This window comes from Drosophila sulfurigaster, chromosome 2R (genome assembly GCF_023558435.1).
Source record: "Drosophila sulfurigaster albostrigata strain 15112-1811.04 chromosome 2R, ASM2355843v2, whole genome shotgun sequence".
Lineage (NCBI taxonomy): Eukaryota > Metazoa > Arthropoda > Insecta > Diptera > Drosophilidae > Drosophila > Drosophila sulfurigaster.
Window position 1 is genome coordinate 37288926 of NC_084882.1, and position 12806 is coordinate 37301731.

Sequence of the window (12806 nt, forward strand, 5' to 3'; positions counted from 1 at the left end):
AACTTACCCCAAAGAACTTGCACAAATTTATTACCACAATTGTATTTGTTGAACGAACGGTTAATTTGCAAAGTTTATGAGAATGTAATAAATGACGCGCGCGCTTTCACGAAATTGCTAGCGAATGGCATTTGTATTATGTATATTCATATATTAATATTTTGCACATATCACTTACTGAACTTAAGTTGATTTTATTTATTATTTGATAATAACTATAGCACATGTTTACAGCAACAAGTAATTTTTGAAGAAAAGCCGGTAATGAACCTCTTTTAGCAAAAATGGCGGACACACTGTTAATTGCGAGTTTGAATAGAATAAATGTTAATAGCATTAGTGTAAATAACATAGTGTTACTATGTTAATAACATGCTGCATTTTGGACGCCAAAATCATATGTTTTCTTGAAATGCAAATAACCAAAACAAATTAAAAGAAAAGAAACAGTTTTGTCGTTTTTAAGATATTTAAGTGTCTTACAAGTTCTTCGGGAAAGCGGTAAGTTTGTCTAGATTTAATAAGCCAGAAAATGCAAATTATTCAAACAGTAACTTTAACTATTTGCAGAAGTTCGAACAATTCTTGAAACAGAAGAATAAGTACATTAAACATGTCCCTAATACGTCACGGTATGAAGACCAAATCAGCATCCAATCGTGAAGAGCTACTGGCGAGCATCAAACGAGATCGCACTATATTAAGCGCATATTTTCAAGAGCTTGCAACCAGGAACTCTCAGGCGGTCCTGCAGAAGGAGAAATTAACGAATATTGGGACTACAAAAGTGGCTGCAGTTCGACATCGCGACAGCTACGATTTGTTTTTTGAAAGTGCTTGCATCAGCATCAAGAGCTTGCCACCTAAGCTAGGAGCAGAAGCCAAGAGCCGAATATCACAGATTATTACTGAATTTGAGATTCGAGCTATTTCTGAACAGGAAGCGCAGCAAGAAAAAGAAAAGGAAAAACAGATTGCGAAAACCGTGAGAGTGTCGAACGAACCATTGGTAGACCCTTCATCTGGCATTGTCTACGAATTTCAAGCATATAGTTAGTCGAAAGAGCTGTCTATGAAATCTCTGTCGTTATCTACTTGGTCTCGACAAAACATTAGTTATGTTTCAACCCATTTCGTTCAACAAAATTTTCGATAAAATTCTAAAAAGACTATTAAAATTTTTTTGTATTTGTTTTAATTTCTTTTGATTTTAAAATTAATGCACCGTTGAAATGTCGAGGAAACCAAAGGTTTGCATTATCGGCGCAGAGGGTTGGTAAGTAGGGCTGATATATATAATTATTTTGTTCTATAGCTGAATTAATGATTTATTCGTTATTTCAGGGGCTCTGCTATTTCAACGGCCGTTTGTAAGAATGCTGCTAATGGCGAGTTTGACAAGAACGTTCACATTTATGTGTATGATGAGCTTGTGAGGAGCAATTACCTTTCGGAGGTCATTAACGAGCGGCATGAAAATATTAAGTATCTGCCAGGAATTAAGTTGGAGCTTAACCTGGTAAATTCAAATTGGGCATTTTGAATTTTCAAATTTCACCAATTAACTTATCTTTGTTTTAAGATTGCTGTCAACGATCTTATCGAAGCTGCCAAGGAGGCCGATGTATTGATATTTGCCACGTCTCATTCGTTTATAAAACCTTACTGCAATATATTAGCCGGAAAGGTGAAAACGAGTGCATATGCCGTATCCTTGATAAAGGGTCTAGATCATATAAGGGATGGGGAAATCGATCTTTATTCACATGTCATATCCAAGCAATTGAGCATTCCATGCTATTCAATGATGAGTGCCAATAGCGCCATGGAGATGGCTCAGGGCAAATTGACTGAAATAACTATTGGGTGTAACAATGCCAATCATGCTCATCAATTGTCCAATCTGTTCCAGACGGACAACTGCAAAGTGTGCAGTGTCGATGATGTTGATGGAGTGGAACTTTGTAATACACTTAAGGACTTGGTGGCGCTCAGTGCCGGTTTTATAGATGGCTTGCGATTGGGAGAGAATGCTCGGGTCACCTGCCTTCATTTGGCATTGAAGGAAATGATGCGATTCATTAAGACTTTTAATCCAAATACCAAGCTATCCACGTTCTTTGAAAGTTGCGGATTAGCGAATTCTGTAGCTTCTTCCTATGGTTGGTACCTGAATTTATTTATAAAAAATATTCTAACAATGTCTCCGCAGCGGACAAAAATGTTACTTTTGCGAAATGCTTTGTTACCTCACGCAAAACTGTGCAAGAAATTGAAGCTAATCTTTTAAATGGTCGCAAGTTGCTTGGTCCCATAATTGCTGGCGAGATTTATGCGTATTTGGAAAAGGCCAAATTGCAAGATAAGTAAGGAATTTCTCGTAGAATTTGAGACATTCAGCACTGATATAATTCTCCCATTTGAAGGTATCCTTTGTTCACAGTCCTTCACAGAATATGTCAAAACGAGCTACCACCCGATGCTATTGTTGATACCCTGCGTTGGCACCCTGACTTAAGGTAGTTACCTCTTTCACAGCTGTTAAAATTCGATTAGTTATTGGTTGTCTATTTATTAGCAATAACTCAATTACTCAACTGCAAAAAGATGAATACAAACTGCCAATTTCGTTTGCTGACAGTGTTCTTGAGAATTTCGTGGATGTAGCTCCTGAATTAAGGCCTTGGTCAGATAAGGCCAAGTCAGTTGACAGTTCGATTGATTCCAATATTCAAGAAGAGAAAGTTCAGCAAATATTCAATGTTGAAAATAGCAAAATTGAAAACTCTGGCATGGAAGCAACCACAGCTTTAGATGCTGCCAAACCAAACAAGTCCGATGTGGAGTTTTCTTTCGAGATCGCATCATCTGAAGACAAGCCAGAAATCTATCTTACGCTTAGGGAAGAAACAGGAAACCCTTCAATTGAAGTCCCAGAACAAAACGGATATCCTTGGCTATATCAGCAAAATCAGGACTTGGATATTGGTCTAGATAACGCTATTGGCATATCCCAGAATCTCAACAACGACACTAGTGCCGAATATTTATCAATTAAACGACAACCAGCAGAAATCGCACATTCGAATGAATCAAAATCGAGTGAAGGAAGACCTGTGGTTGGTGTGAGCAACTTCATCAAACAACACATTAACCCTTTAAATGAAAAATATAAAGCATTGAAAGTAAGGGCCAAGGTCAATGATTCCATCAAAGCTTCTAAACTCAAAAAGAAACTTTCCAAATCCAATTTGAGTAAGAAGGAGAAGTCAACAGAAAAGATGCAAGCCAAAGAGAATGATTCAAAATCAAACGAAATGGAAAATCTTAAATCTCATTACAAGTCTCCAGTACAAAAACAAAAAACAACAAGGCGCATTGGCAGAACAGCAGAAGATGCAGGTGCTGTATGACGAAGATCCTACATTTACTAAACGTTCTGCTGACGAGCCTAGTGTATCGAAGCTTTTCGATATAATGCGAATGAATGCAAGTCGATCCTATGAGGAAGAGCTGATCGGGCATTCTCTGAATGCAAACGTGCAATCGAAAAGCAAAAAGAATAAGTTTACCAAAAGGAATAAAGTAATGGACAAAGCAAGTAATACAATGCCTATAATTAAGGAAGGTGGATATAGGGTTGATTATAAGCGAGTACTACGGTCAAACAAAAAACCTTCTCCTATAAAGGAACACAAAAGCAACCAAAGCAAAGACAATGAGACCAAGATAGCTTCTATCGTTCACAAAGTAGATAGGGTTCCTTTGCAATACTCAAACACAGACAATTCCTATCGTTCGATCAAATCAGATCTTGAATCTCAGAGTTGTAGCGAGGCTAAGAACCAACCAACTGATAATGATCAGTTAAATCAGCAAAAGGAGGATAAGACTGTGTTTAAAACGCTCGCAATGGCGCCAATGTCTTCTAAGGGTAACGACAGCATATGTCCAGAAATGCTTTATTTTGATGGGCAGAAAAATATGAAGGCCTTTGAAGAAGATCCTAAATTAAAGTATGAAGGAAAACGCACCGAAAACATTCACGATGCTTTCAAAGATCCCAATAAGTTAATTAGAGCACAAGAGTTTTTGGACGAACAGTCGCACTTGATCAGGAATCTTTTATTGGAAGTTGCTGCTTCAGATAGCTTTAACAATGACTTGACCAAATATCTGCAGAGTGAAAACGAGTTTCTTGACAACAAAACTAAAAACGAGTCTAAATTTGCGGATCAAAAAAATTCGCCATTAGAGGAACAAAAACCAGACCAGGCACAGAAATTTACCAGTGAGCAAAAAATTCAAGAATCACAACTGACACACGGGGAACCCAAGTCGGAAATTTCTATAGAAAAGCCGCAATCTAATAAACAATTACCAGCATTTGATCGAATGCCAACGCGGGAACATTTAGACTACATCAAGAAGGAAGAAGAGAATAAAATGAAATATATAAATAATGTCTATGAAGATGTTCGAGATTCTTCAGATGAGGAAATACTGAATAATAATAAGGTACTTTTAGAAAAGCAGTTTCCTGATAAAGGCAATAATAAATCTTTGATTCAGGATAAATATGAGATGATTCTAGAAAAACATTTGCCGAATAAGGATTACAAATCTGTATCCAAGGCATATGACACTGGTCTAAACGAATTTTACAATTGCAACGTTGATGAAAGTGTCGAGGGAAATTCGAAGAACTTTGATGACCATCGTTCGTCAGCCTTGATTAAAAAGAATCAAATTCGTGGTCTTGAGGATCCCAATTTGCGTTTTTACCATGGCAAAAACGATGGAGAACCGGGACCAGAGTGGAATTGGTTGCTCGAGAACGAGGACTCAAAGAAAAAATCGAAGAATTCTGTTAAAAATACGGAGAATAGAAGTCTAGATCTAGACGATGATTTTCTTGTGGACTCAAAGAAGCAACCGAAGAATAGAAATTTGGAACTAGACGAGGATCTTGCTCAACATAATTACCAAAATCAATTCAGTAACGAGGATAAACAAACAAGTCGGAAATCTGTGAATCCAACGAATAATAACAATTTCAGTCAAGACCTGAATTTTCCACAACGAAGTCAAGAGAGTAGTGATTTAAACAAAGAGGAGGATCAAGCTTTAGATAAGGCTCAGCTCATTATCGACGAAGACGCGCAAAAACCCACTGAGACGGATGGAAGGAGTCCAGTTAAATTCGAGGGCAAACCCAATGAAATATTTATGGATGATGCAAATCCTATTTCAAAGTCGTTGAGTGAAGAGTCATCCCAAGATACGAAAACCAGCGACCCGATTAAATCCAAGCACACCGATAATGAAGAAGCTGAAGTAATTCTGAAAGACATGTCAGCTGAAGAGACTCCCCAAACGGATCGAACTGTATCCGGATTGAATGATAAAGAATACGAGGTAATGGCACATGCTGTAAATGAGTTTAAGAAGATTCTCGACGATGTTGAAGTGAAATTCAACAGTCCGGATGCTTTAGAAAAAAATATGAATCAGCCAATCGACGAAAGGCTTGCTGAATCGTTGCATCAAGATGAAGAGAATCCGGAATTTAATACAGCGATTAAAACTATAATGACGAAGGGGCAAACGAAGGAACGTCAAGTGGACTATAGCGGCAATGATCCCTACTTTGAGAATATCAATGCTCTGCCTAAACGGTCGACTCCGTCTCACTCAAAGGATGAGCAGGGGGAGAAAATGCGAAAGAAGATTGTGATTCGACCATCATTTCATCCGCCGATTAATCCCCGTGTTCGCATACCGCATCCCCCCTTCGATGTGCGAGATCATGAGTACCACACAGTCAATTATCGCCCACCACCAAATCTAATGCGTAGTGCCACGCTGCCAATCCGCAAAATTCCCGTGGCTTATCGAACCAAGCAGACGGCCGCAAGCAATGTGGTGAAATTACCGCGTCCAGCGATGCGGCTGCCAACGTCGGTTATGCGCTCCTCTGTTCTGGCCGTTGAGCTGGGAATCTTTGCGGCTTTCTTCTCTCGCTATCGAGGCGGTTGCAAGTAGCATTTAATAAGATTTGTATTTACTTCTGCTCCGTCTTGTATTTACTTCTACCCCTAACATAAATAAACGACATAATTTGCTATGACCAGAGGTACTCCTCCAACGGTCGCCGTAGAAATACTTGTCGCCGCTCTAGAGACTGCAGAGGTCGAAAATTATTCAAAAGTGGCCGCCCATAACGATTGCGCAGCTGCCAAAACTTGGGCAACTCAAGGTGTGAAATGGGTAGCACCTCGGCAAAGACGTGCCACAGCACAGCCGGGGAGCAGGGCGGCGTTGTAAGGGATCCCTTGTATGCATAAAAGTTGCCCCTATCCAAGCCACCCAAGAGGGAGCCCAGCGTGAGGAACGCTGCCGGCGTGTAGCTGCTGTTGAATTCACCCACATGGAGTAGTGAGCCCAAGATCTCGGTGAAACCAGGCTGATAATATATATAGTTGGTCTGCAATAATTGAACAATTTTATCATAGATCGATGACAGGAGTAGCCAAGCAAACTTACCCTTACAACTTTGAAGAGCACAGCAAGCACAGCGAGGCCGTCAGTTTGATTTCTCGCCTCCTCGTCACTTTGGTATTTTGTATTCCGATGCACTATATGCATTTCCAGATCATAGCGACGACCATTAAGCAGGTGCTCTGATCCCTTCTGCTGCGCTGACCCCCCAATGGAAGTGGACGGCCATCGCCTCATAGAAATCTTCCAAGAGTCCACCTGTTATGTAAGGGCGTTCACCATACACCGTCGTGGGTACATTAAATTCAACTAAACATATATCAATTAAAAAAATTAGGTTCCTAACGCTGGCTCTCTGTTTACATGCCTGTGTGTCCATTGTTTCTCACGTTGAGCAACTCATCGAAAGGCTCGTCGTAGAGACCAAAGTGCAACGGAGGCAGGCCTATAGGTATCACCTTCTGTGCATTGAGGGGCACTGGGGATTGATCCACGCCGCCACATTGTGGATATAAGTATTGCCATTGCATAGGCGCCTCATAGCTAAAGCGTCGATCCTCAGGGGGCATTTCTGCAGGGAGGGGAAAATAATTTAGAGTTTGCCAATCTCAATCTCAATTCAAAAAACAAAACAAAATTCGCAAAGTGTTTTGACTCAATTCCCAAACAATTGTAGGCAGCGCGTACCTAAGTGAACTATAATTGTCCAATGTGGACAATTGGCCATCTTCTGTTATATAAGCCCACTTGGAGCAAAAACAAACAATCAACAATTGCTCTGACATATTTTTATAGTTTTTCGTAGAGCATTTGTGCATGCAATTTTAATTATTGTTATTATTTACATGCGGCTGCGCTCTTTTGTTTACTATCCATTATCCATTAGATGATGCGTGTGCATAAACCCGACTTACCACTGAGTTTGACAGTTTTATGGGCGCTGAGTGTGACATTCGAGAGTACAGATTAGAGATGCCTCATAAATTCCCCCAAAATCGAGCCTACTTGCCATGGCACGATGGTTTTAGATAGTTGTACACAGCTGAGAGCACCACTCAATTTACGTCATAAGTACATATGTACATCTAATATCTGTGAATTGACTTCTTAAGATAGTTGGATATCGAGAAGACAACGCGAAAGACAATCGTAGATTGATTTGGATTGGACACACTTCGTTGATTCGTAGATACAGACATCAATAATAAGTAATACCCACCCGTTGCAAACGGCAATAGAAATAGCAAACGCTTATAGAAGTCTCCAATTGCCGGAAAATGCATTCTTCGCCAGCCACAATTCTCTTCACAATTAATAATTCACAATTCGTAGTCGTAGTCTTAGTCGTAGTCGTAGTTTTTGACAGTCCACGCACTAGTGGCAAAGAGGCTCACACAAGGTGCTCTGTACTGAGACTGAGCCCAGCTCACAGCTAGCAAAGACCTTTATACGGAAACGCAGACGCAGACGCAGATAGACGTTGACGATGACGATGACGTCTCAGCCCTCAGCTGTCGTCAACGTAGTGCTCTGCAACAGCACACAATCTTTAAGGTAACCGAAAATCTGCACAGACTAGTAAATCGATTGAAGGCATTGCAATGCCAACTGACTGAGAACCGATTATATACCAAATAAATGATTTAAATTTAAAATGAAGGTAGCATTTATGGCCCACTGTACGTGCAAGGGTTTAAAGAGATGCAATGCATGTTTGTTTTGAACTCTTGCGAAGACAAGAAGACAAGACAATTCCATTTTTATTATTAAGACACATTTGCACTTTTTGCTTTTGTTTTTTTTTTTTTGCCAGCTGCAACGGCAGTCCTTGAGTTGTATTATGATTTGATTTATCGTGTTCAACTCTTACTTTACACTCTAGATATGATTAAACTTAAGTTTTGTTTGAAAATGTAATCCCTAATTGTGTTATCACCTCAGTTGGCTTTGTTTTTAGTTAGATAATCTCAAAACCCTTTTACATTTTTAAATTCGCTTGACATTTTTGATCAGACTTATCAATTTATTACAATAAAAGCAGTGATCCCAAGTGCCACAGTTGGATGTCACGCCGATATGCCGATAGACTCGATAGCATCCGCGGAGGACTTGCAATAAAATAAAGATAAACAAGGGCAGGGAGCCATGTTCAAATTTCTGAGAGGAAAATTGTAATGTACTAACATTGATCACCAGCAACAATCCACGAAAACACGCAAACAATATTGTAGGTTCTGATTCAAACATAAACTCGGCTTAGCAATGTGGATACATTTGTATCTTTCAGATACAGTTGTAGCATCTCATAGTATATCAAAGAATATAAATATGTGTGTACAGTATCACGCATGTTCTAACACAGCTACAAATCATAATTGAATTGAAATGTCATTTGGTATTTGGTAGCAAATCGGGATTAATGAAACCTGTTTTTCATTTCAGATCAAACTTTTTCGTAAAATCCAGCCGTCTTGTGCTCGTGCGGCATGGCGAGAGTGAGTTTAATTTGAAAAATCTATTCTGCGGCTGGCACGATACTCCGCTCAGCGAGGGTGGTAAGCTTACGATTATGATAACAAAGACTACAATGATGCTGACTGATACGAGTTTCGTTCAATAGGCCTTCAGCAATCACGCACTATTGCTGCAGCCAAGCTGCTGGAAGCTAAGATTGGATTCGACAAGGTCTATTGCTCGGCATTGGGTCGCTCCCGACAAAGTGCGGATGTAATCTTGGCCGAAATGAAAAGTTCTTATCTGCCTGTGGTGTTGGACTGGCGACTAAACGAGAGGCATTATGGCAATTTAACTGGCAGTAACAAGCGGCAGGTGGCGGATGCATATGGCGAGCAGCAGGTGCAGGCCTGGCGACGTGGTTACGATGAGATACCGCCTCCAATAGAACCCTCAAACAGTTACTATTATGCAATCCTCAACAACTTGGCCTTTAGAAATATACCAGTTGGTCAATTTCCACTCTCGGAATCGATGCACATGTGTGTGGATCGCGTGAAGCCCATTTGGGAAGAAATCAAGAAAGAGGTCCTTCAAGGCAAGCGGGTGTTGATCGTCGCTCATGGAACTGTCGCTCGTGCCCTCGTCCAGCATATTGAAGGTGTGTATTATTCTTCCCATCAATAGTATCTAACATTTCTTGCTAGATTTAAGCAATGAAGACATCGTCAAAGTCAACGTTCCCAATTGTGTTCCAATCGTTTACGAGTTTGATTTGCGAACCGGTGATCTCATAGGAAATAGCACCTATCTAGGGGATGCGCAATACATCGAGAACATGAAGGATAAGGTTGCTGCTATTGGCGATTGAGTATCGAATGTAGATAGACCTGTAAATTTCGGTTGCACCTAGTTTATAATTTTAAAAACTCAACGACTAGTTCATTTAAGCAAACAAAAATTGCGTCTCGAATTAAAATCCTTGATTTCCTACTGAATAATTGTCAGCGAGTTTATTTCGAGTACTGTTTATATTTTAGATGTTATTTAAATGCATTCAATAATACTTCAATCAAGTTGTTTCATAAGTGTCATCAGTAGTAACTATGTTCATTATAGTTGTATATATTGTTGGGTAATATATAGATATCGTCGGGACGGCCATTGAACACAAATGGACGCTTAAGAGAAGTTAGCTTTGAGTCCTGTTGCGGTGCTGGCAAAGTGGAGAGGCCAAAGCTCTGCTGAGCATGTCCATAGCCAGTCGATGGAGATGGAGGCATCGGTCTATAGGGATTGCTAGGCGTGGGCGGCCGCACATTGAAGTTGTTGCCTCCGATTCCCTGAGAGAACGATGATATCTCATTGGTCGCGCCATTCATTTGATAAATTCCTGAAGGTTTCCCGTTCGCCAGAAAATTAACGGGTAGATTGAATACAGAGCCAAAGGTGGAAAACGTTGGCATAGGCTGATAAGTCAGCAAAGGCGAGAAACTGCTTCCAAAGGGACTAGGCGCCAGATTTGTGGGCACAAACATATAAGGTGTGGGTGGTAAGCGCACGTAGTAGATGGGCGAGTTGCGGGATGAATGTGACGAGAGGGGTCGTCTTTCGCCGGCTGCCCTGGACATGACCACATCCTCCAGATCGTTGTTAGCGCCCGGATACGAAGGATAGAACATGTCGGGAGCTATATACAATGGGAAGGGAATGAGCACAGGCTGAGCGAAGCCAATAAATGGCAGCATCTTCGGCATGGGAATCGCTGCCCCACCCGATGGAAGACTTTCATAAGGATTAATGGGCGAGTTAGTGGCTGCGTAGGGACTCCACGCATAGTTGGAGTGGGAGACTGGGAGTCGCGAGTCCTGCTTCAAATCGTGAAGCATTTGATAAGCATCATCCTCTTCTTCGCTCTTGATGTCCTGCTGCTCAGCTGGCAGCTCGGATTCCTGCCCATATTGCTGCTGGGCGACTGAGGCACCAAGGGAATTCCCCTGCTGCTGCTGCTGTAATGATGGCGATATAAGCGTCTGCTTCGCTTGCGTTTGTTTCTTAACCAATTGTGATAAATTAGCTGCGTCCGAAGCAGCAACCAGCAGCACAAGTAGTGCCGGGTATATCCAAATAAATCTTTCCATGTCTGAGATTATCTAAATTCAATAATGAAACAAATGATATGTTTAGTTATTTGAATTGCATTATCTTAATACAAACATAGTTTTTGATTATATGTATGGAATTTGTCAACTGATAATTGTACTCAATTGAAAAGTATTTAAGTTCAATACTTTTAGTTCTCAAATCAAGTGTATTTTTGGTGTAGTTAGTGTCACTTAAAGTTGTTCAAGACTGATTTATTTCTATTGTTTTCCAATCACTTAAATTATGTTCTCACTTTTCACAAGGTTGAAGCAAACTTTTAATTCCCGATGAAGATCAGAGTGAGAGTACGATCAAGACACTCACAAACTAGACTGCACAGCAGACGCGTCGAACTGGCAATGAGTGTGAGCACGTTAAGAAGCTGCGCTTTATATTGGCCATCACGTTACCAACAGCAACTCGGTTGACGACGATGGCAACGCTGCGGATGAGTAGAACTAGATGGGGCTGAGCTATGAGAATGTGCCAAGTTCGAAGTGGGCAAAAAGAGTTTGTTTGTTTGCTTTCGTGTTTGTTGTTGATTGTTTATTGTTGTATTGCATTATCAAGGCATCTAACATTTGGGCCATCCGGCTTCTAAGTGATAAATCTGCACATGATTGCAACAGGAGGGATATAATTGCCCTCAAGTGTCAATGGCCGGCGTATCTCAGCATTTTTCACTCGCGCATGCAAGTGCATATTATAAAAACCACTGCAAACGTAAATAAAAAGCTAGAAATGATAAATGCATTAATGAAAGTACGCCCGCGATTATGTTGTTGAGTGTTTATAACACCGACGAAGTGAAAAGGGCAGAGAATGTATGTGCATATGTATGTATAAGGAAACTGCGTGGTAATATAACGCTCATTAGTCATTGATATCCACAAAGCATTCTGCTTAGCACCGACGAGCTACAAGCTCCTATCTGCAAGTGAGGCTCTTCCAGCCCAGCGCCAGTCGCAGTCGCAGTCACGAGAAGCTGTTACATAATTGGGCATAATTGTGTGATTACATCAATGTACATGCATAAACGAGAACGAATATCTGCAGAGTGGAGAGCACACCTTTATTGCCTGCATACCGCGGAGTACTTGTAATGCCAGTCTTAGCTGCCCGTCCCTCACTGCAGAAGACAAGGCCGTTTATCTTAGCCAAGTCTTTGGGTGCGAGGGTCTCTTAATTGTGTTGATTTTGCAGACAAGCGGATAAACACAGGAGCTATGGGGATGTTACTGGCGTTAGAACTTCCTGACTTTCGCAACTTGGATGATCATACATATTAATATTCTAATATAAAACGTTTGTTGATTTGTCAATGCCAGCGGCATTGGCGCCGGCTTCTGCATTAGTGATGGAAACGCGACCAGCGCCGGTCTCTCTCTCTCTCTCTCCCAGAGATTAGGACAATAATAAATTACATAGCTAATTAAGTGGAGACTGGCGACTAGATACTGCAACTACAAACACCACAGACAACCACGCAGATGCAAAGATACAGATACAGATATAGATACAGATACTTGCACATTGTACTTGCATGCCACAGACTTGGCTGATAGAGACTGCCCAACCACCGCCAACCATAATGAACGGATGGTGTTATAATAAAGCCGAACCAAGTTAAGCAAGATCGCAGCTGAAGCTGCAGCAGAGATTTACTGAATTTACAAGCATCGCGCCAATGTAATTAGCCTTGGAAT

At 40.8% G+C, this 12806-nt stretch overlaps 5 protein-coding genes across 6 annotated transcripts; 3 read left to right on the forward strand and 2 right to left on the reverse strand.

Annotated features, from left to right (window-relative positions):
- The first annotated feature begins 354 nt into the window (after window positions 1-354).
- Window positions 355-1198, forward strand: LOC133839233 (protein suppressor of variegation 3-7). The gene is made up of 2 exons (XM_062270645.1): window positions 355-501; window positions 571-1198. The coding sequence occupies exon 2, from the start codon at window positions 614-616 to the stop codon at window positions 1055-1057; it is 444 nt and encodes a 147-aa protein (XP_062126629.1). The 5' UTR covers window positions 355-501; window positions 571-613; the 3' UTR covers window positions 1058-1198.
- Window positions 1104-6100, forward strand: LOC133839234 (uncharacterized). Its single transcript, XM_062270646.1, is given in 7 exon segments — window positions 1104-1276; window positions 1345-1519; window positions 1583-2162; window positions 2213-2366; window positions 2427-2519; window positions 2579-3411; window positions 3413-6100. Coding segments are annotated over 7 exon segments (4512 nt in total). The 5' UTR covers window positions 1104-1232; the 3' UTR covers window positions 6046-6100.
- A 6-nt stretch (window positions 6101-6106) lies between these two features.
- On the reverse strand, window positions 6107-7895 carry LOC133839235 (carbonic anhydrase 15). The gene is given in 5 exon segments (XM_062270647.1): window positions 6107-6487; window positions 6547-6708; window positions 6710-6810; window positions 6869-7072; window positions 7721-7895. Coding segments are annotated over 5 exon segments (894 nt in total). The 5' UTR covers window positions 7785-7895; the 3' UTR covers window positions 6107-6124.
- A 558-nt stretch (window positions 7896-8453) lies between these two features.
- Window positions 8454-9956, forward strand: LOC133839227 (2,3-bisphosphoglycerate-dependent phosphoglycerate mutase). 2 transcript variants are annotated; one of them, XM_062270639.1, is made up of 4 exons: window positions 8454-8672; window positions 8944-9056; window positions 9122-9616; window positions 9663-9956. In XM_062270639.1, the coding sequence occupies exons 1-4, from the start codon at window positions 8647-8649 to the stop codon at window positions 9824-9826; spliced, it is 798 nt and encodes a 265-aa protein (XP_062126623.1). In that variant the 5' UTR covers window positions 8454-8646; the 3' UTR covers window positions 9827-9956. The 2 variants fall into 2 exon arrangements, with proteins under 2 accessions (XP_062126623.1, XP_062126622.1); XM_062270638.1 differs by lacking the exon at window positions 8454-8672 and adding an exon at window positions 8749-8831.
- Window positions 9957-10044: 88 nt separating this feature from the next.
- LOC133839225 (uncharacterized) lies at window positions 10045-11469 on the reverse strand. Its single transcript, XM_062270636.1, has 2 exons — window positions 11354-11469; window positions 10045-11108 (listed from the first exon to the last, which is right to left on the reverse strand). Exon 2 carries the CDS (start codon window positions 11094-11096, stop codon window positions 10050-10052), a length of 1047 nt encoding a protein of 348 aa, XP_062126620.1. The 5' UTR covers window positions 11097-11108; window positions 11354-11469; the 3' UTR covers window positions 10045-10049.
- Between the last annotated feature and the right edge of the window lie 1337 nt (window positions 11470-12806).